This window comes from Lactuca serriola, chromosome 4, assembly GCF_051521515.1.
Source record: "Lactuca serriola cultivar US96UC23 chromosome 4, Lser_US96UC23_V15, whole genome shotgun sequence".
Classification (NCBI taxonomy): domain Eukaryota; kingdom Viridiplantae; phylum Streptophyta; class Magnoliopsida; order Asterales; family Asteraceae; genus Lactuca; species Lactuca serriola.
The window spans coordinates 148,221,926-148,227,512 of NC_136411.1; the positions used below are offsets into that span (position 1 = coordinate 148,221,926).

At 39.9% G+C, this 5,587-nt stretch overlaps 1 protein-coding gene across 1 annotated transcript; it reads left to right on the plus strand.

The window, feature by feature from the left end:
• The first annotated feature begins 383 nt into the window (after window positions 1-383).
• LOC145098899 (uncharacterized) lies at window positions 384-917 on the plus strand. The gene has a single exon (XM_079036492.1). It carries the CDS (start codon window positions 384-386, stop codon window positions 915-917), a length of 534 nt encoding a protein of 177 aa, XP_078892618.1.
• The last annotated feature ends 4,670 nt before the right edge of the window (window positions 918-5,587 follow it).

Below are 5,587 nucleotides of genomic sequence, written 5' to 3' on the forward strand. Positions count from 1 at the left end.
CTTGATCCGGGAAACTATTCTTTCTAGCGGTCTCAAGTAGTTCCAACTCTCCGTGCTCATGACCTTGAGGGATTTATTTTGGGCACAAATGTTTGCCCTCCTTAGTTCATTGAAAAAAACAATTGCTATCTTATTCCTGGTAATTCACAAAAAAAATCAACCCAAACTTCAGTCTCTAGGTGCGTACATACCAAGCAATATTGAGTTGGTTACATAACTCCATCTCTGAAACAATGTTTGGTCATGTTGTTAGATGTACAACCTCTCATCAAGTATGGAGTACTCCTCAATCTCTCTTCACTACGACCTCCAAAGTACACAGTCTTCAACTTCGTTTTTAACTTCAATCTCTCGAAAAGGGAAATCTATCCATTCATGACTACATGCTGAAGATGCAAACTCTTGCTGAAAATCTTGCATCTGCTGGTCAACCTTTATCTGATGAAGACTTAATCTTATATATTCTTGGAGGCCTTGGACATGAATATGATTCTGTTGTTGTTAACCTCACCTCTCGCCATGACCAACTTACAATTCAAGAGGTTCAGTTTATGCTCCAAAGTCAAGAAATGCGACTTGAGCATCTCAACACCCCTACTCTTTCAGACCTATCAAATCCTAGTGCTCATCTAGCCACTCAAATACAACGTGGTCTTCATCTACAAAACTCCACCAAACAGCTGTCACCCTCAAGTGGACGTTGCTCTTACCATGGTCATGGTCGAGGACGTGGAGTTCATGGTAATCGACCCTGGTGTCAACTCTGTGGTCGAGTAGGTCATTTCGTCACCAAATGCTCTCACCGGTTTGATGTCAACTTCCAAGGTCCCTCAAACACTTCAAACATCAGTCATCCCAACAATCCTCCATCCTTTGGTCAACAATTTAACATCAACAACAACAATAACAACAACTAGCAAGCTTACTTCACCTCGACACAAGAACATCAAAGTGATGATGCTTGGTACTTGGATAGTGGTGCTACAAATCACATAACCATTGATGCTTCTAACATTGCTCACAAGACATCATATAAGGTAATTCTAAATTGGTCATAGGTGATGGAAAATCTCTTCATATTACTCACATCATAAAAAGCTTCTGTATAATCCTCTCACACAATCCATATTGTCTCTAAATAACATTCTCTGTGTTCCACACATGACCAAAAAACTTCTCTCTGAAACCAAGTCAACAAAAGATAATCATGTTTTTGTTGAGCTTCATCATGATTGTTGTCTTGTGAAGGACCAAGTCTCGAAGAAGGAGCTACTTAGGGGAGTGGAAAGTGATGGCCTCTATCAGCTTCAACTTAATCAAGCTCATTCCAGCATCGCACGCAAATCTCAACCATCATCACCAACTTCAACAATTAATTCGCCAAAATCCTCTTATTTTCAATCTTTGTTTGCAAAAAATGTTTCTATTTCCAAGATCGATCTTTGGCATATGACGCTTGGTCACCCAAACCAATCTGTAATGAAACAAATGTTGAGAAATGAAAATGTCTCGTTCAAAAATAGCCTTTCTTTTTGTGATGCATGTCTTGTACGAAAATCCAAGAACACAACATACAATCTCTCACTTAAGACCACAACTAAACCACTTGAGCTAATCCACTTTGATGTATGGGGACCTTCTCCTATTCTATCCAAAGATGGTTTTCATTACTATGTTCATTTTATGGATGATTTCAGCAATTTCACTTGGATATTTCCTCTCAAAATCAAGCCTGATGTCAAAGAAACCTTTCTCAACTTTCAAAAACTTGTTGAAAGAAAGTTTGAAACAAAAATAAAAACATTGCAGTCAGATTGGGGTGGGGAATATCGCAGACTTGCCCCTATTTTAAGCTCACTTGGAATCTACTTCTAACATCCATGTCCTCACACTCACCCACAAAACGAAAAATATGAAAGAAAACACAAACATATCATTGAAATGGGTCTAACATTATTATATCAAGCATTTATGCCTCTTTAATTTGGTGGGAAGCCTTTAGCACCTCAGCTTTCTCATTAATCATCTTTTAACACCAACTTTGAATCATAAATCTCCCATTGAAGTTTTGTTTCAAAATACACCAAACCTTAGATTTCTTAAAGTTTTGTGAAGTGCATGTTATCCACACTTACAAGCTTACAACCAACATAAATTAGATTTTCGTTCCATAAAATGTGTATTCATAGGATATAGTCCTAATCATAAAGGATATAAGTGTTCAATTCAATGAATCTGAGTTTCCTTTTTCCTCACATAATCATATTGGTGCTTCCAAAAAATTTTATATATCTATGAATTGTCCAAATATCCAGTACAACCATTGGCTGCCATTTCTAACTACTCACATGCACAACAAGTTGATGTATCTCCTCATGAAATGCAATCAAGTTCAAACTCCCTCCATAATCAGGCTAACTCTTTAGACTCTCATTATTCCAATACTCCTTTTCCATCTCCACCTGATCCTCAACACCCCACATCTCAGTCCTCTCTTACCTTCACCAACCCATACCACCAATCACCAAGATTCACCACCACCTCAATCCATAAAACCCATGCATCAAATAATAACCATATCCAAATTAGGGATCTACAAAGCCAAAAACCTACATCACCTCCATACTAAAAGTTCCTATAGCTCCTGTCTACACCACATCTTTACCTGAGAATATCTCCCAAGCTCTCACCTCTCCCACATGGAAGCAAGCCTTGAATTAAGAATATTGTAACACTTGGTTTCATATTTGCTTCATTATTCGGGGTTGCGGCCCAATCTTCATTTGTCATGAGGCTTAGGGCCTTGGGGAAGAAAGGTTTTGGTCTTTTGGAATGTGGGTGTTGTGGTTTAAGTGATCCAAGTGTTCGATTATGTTTTCGGAGGCCAATGGTATAATCGTAATTTGATAACTCGGTCTTTTATGAATTTTGAGTTTTTTTCGGGAAGTTTTAAGGCTATGGTGTGTTGTTAGAAGCGTATGGCTTCTCGCCACCTCTCCGTAGATATAAGGTTCGTTGGAAACATACCTAAGATGAGGAAGTTATGGCAATTTGAAATATTTGGCATGTTTGGCCTTTAATGGAAAAAGGTTTGTAAGCTAAGTCCCATGTGTGCTTGGTAAGGAAGGCACGTTCCTGGGTGAGTATGCCCAACATAAGTTGGGGGTATGCCCATCGTAATGAGCAGAGTGCCAAACCCTAATTTTTAGGGGTTGGGCACTATTTAAACTTATTTATGAGCTCAAGGCTCTTTGATTCCTCAGACTCCATTGTTTTTGAGCCTCATTTCGAACCCTAATCCCTTGGCGGTACATTCTTGAGCTTGGAGATGATTTTGAAGGTTCTTAGTGTTATTGCAAGGAAGTGGGTCTTGGTGATCAAGCTTGGTGTAGCTTTGGGGTTATAGATCCAGAATCTTGATGCTATTGGGAAGCTTCAGGAGGTAAAAATTTCTTATCTTGACATCTTCTTATTCTAGTTTGAGATTAGGGCAAGATTAAGGGTTTTTATGGTGTATTAAGTTCTCCTTGTGAGTTTAAGCCACTCTAGGATCTTGGAGTGATAGATCTTGCCTCTTCTAATGTTTTCGGTTCATAAAAATGCTTGCTTGATGTTTAAGAATGGTTCATTCATGTTCTAGTTGGAATAGAATGGGTCTTAATGGATTAAGATGGTTGTTGGGTCCCACTGAGTCATGCAAATGCATAAAGGTGCCGACTTTATGCATTAAGAGCTTTATTTTAAGGTCCTCCAAAGTTTGGGTGCAAAGTGCTTAAGTGGTTAAGCCATAAAGTCGAGTTTGGATTAAGCCAGGTTACGCCCTGCATAACCGGCCATACGCCCAGCGTACCGAGTTGAAGTCATGATCAGGGTTCATCGAGTACGCCCAGCGTAGCTGAGCTTATGCCCCGCGTTTGGCGTGGGTTTTGGGCTTGTTGTGTTTTTAGGCCTCGCATTTTTGGGCTTATTTCATGAAGTGGGGTTTTTCATTAAAGTTTGAAGTAATTTATTGGGTTTTCATTTTTAGGTCTAGGATTGTGGTGTTGGGCCTTAGTGGGCCCAATGGGCTTGAGCCTCGTGGTGTCTTTTGGGCCATCTGAGATCAGCTGTTGGACTAAGGGAATTATTAGGCTTAGGATAAGACCCATACGGGGGTTGGGCCCAATTTGGAAAATTAGGCCATTAGTGGGCCTTTGTGGAACTTTTGGTTTTGGGCCTTTTTGGTTTTTGGGTTTGGGCCTCAGTTTTGGTTCAAGTTGGGCCAGGGGTAAAATGGTCATTTTACCCCAAGTACGGATTATGGAATATATTTTGGAACCCAATTGCTAATTGGGTGTTACTTTGGTATTAATAGCCCGGGAAGTCGTCAGGGCAGCAGCTAGGGATTTCTTTCAGTGAGCTTCTGCATTCGAGGTGAGTCTTCTCACTGTTCTATGGGTCAAAGGCACCAATGTTGGCCCATTCAGTTTATGAATCATAGGAAGACACAGGGGTAACCCTTGGTAGTTTGTATGAAAGACCAGGAGGCGGCTCTTGGCAATCTGTATGCAAGACTAGAGTCTGAACTCAGGCAATTATTTGTTAAGTAGTTGTAGATTGTATGCTAGTTGTCTTTGTGATGCTTGCATGGAAGACCAGGAGGTGGCTCCTGGCACTTGTCTGTAAATGTCAGTGTTTTGGCCCCTGGCTTGACAAGGAAGACCGCGAGGCAGCTCGTGGCATATTGGCAAGACTATGATTGACACATAACACTTTTATTGATTTATTGGATATGTATGACATCTATGGTTCGTATGATATGTATGGTATGTGGTACTAGGGGAACTCACTAAGCTTTGTGCTTACAGTTTGTGGTTTATGGTTTCAGGTACTTCCGGTTCGAAAGGGAAGGGCCCGACTTGATCACAGCGCATACACCTGTGTTTTCCGCAGTACGTGATTTTGGGATTACTATGATAATTGTTTTATTCTAGAATACCTTAAATGTTTGGATAAACATAAATGGATGTTTGAATTAATATTAAAAAAGAAATTTTTACCCTTGAGATTTGGGATGTTACAAATATTGTGCTTTACTTCGTAATGACACTTGGGTGCTTGTCCCTCGTGAGTCGTATATGAATACAGTGGCTAACAAATGAGTTTTTCGCATCAAGTACAACCCAGATAGGTCTATTCAACGACACAAGGCATGTCTTGTTGCTAAAGGTTTCCAAAAACAACCTGGTATTGATTTCTTTGAGACTTTTAGCCCCGTGGTTAAACCAACAACCATCCGTCTCATTCTCACTCTAGCTGTCGCATACTCTTCGGATGTCCAAAAAATAGATATCAATAATGCCTTTCTTAATGGCACACTAGATGAGCAAGTTTTTATGGAACAACCTGATGGCTTCATTGATCCAAACAAACCACAAGTTGTTTGTAAACACAAACATGCCATGTATGGCCTCAAACAAGCTCCACGCGCTTGGTTTGACAGATTACACACCTCTTTTTTCACTCTCGGTTTTTGCAACTCCGTCTCTAATACATCTCTGTTTTATTATAATCATGTAGGTTCTTTACTTTTTGCGCTCGTGTACAT

Bases quoted from the DNA above. Each gene is read 5' to 3' on its own strand.
- LOC145098899 (XM_079036492.1), top strand. From the start codon at position 384: ATGCTGAAGATGCAAACTCTTGCTGAAAATCTTGCATCTGCTGGTCAA.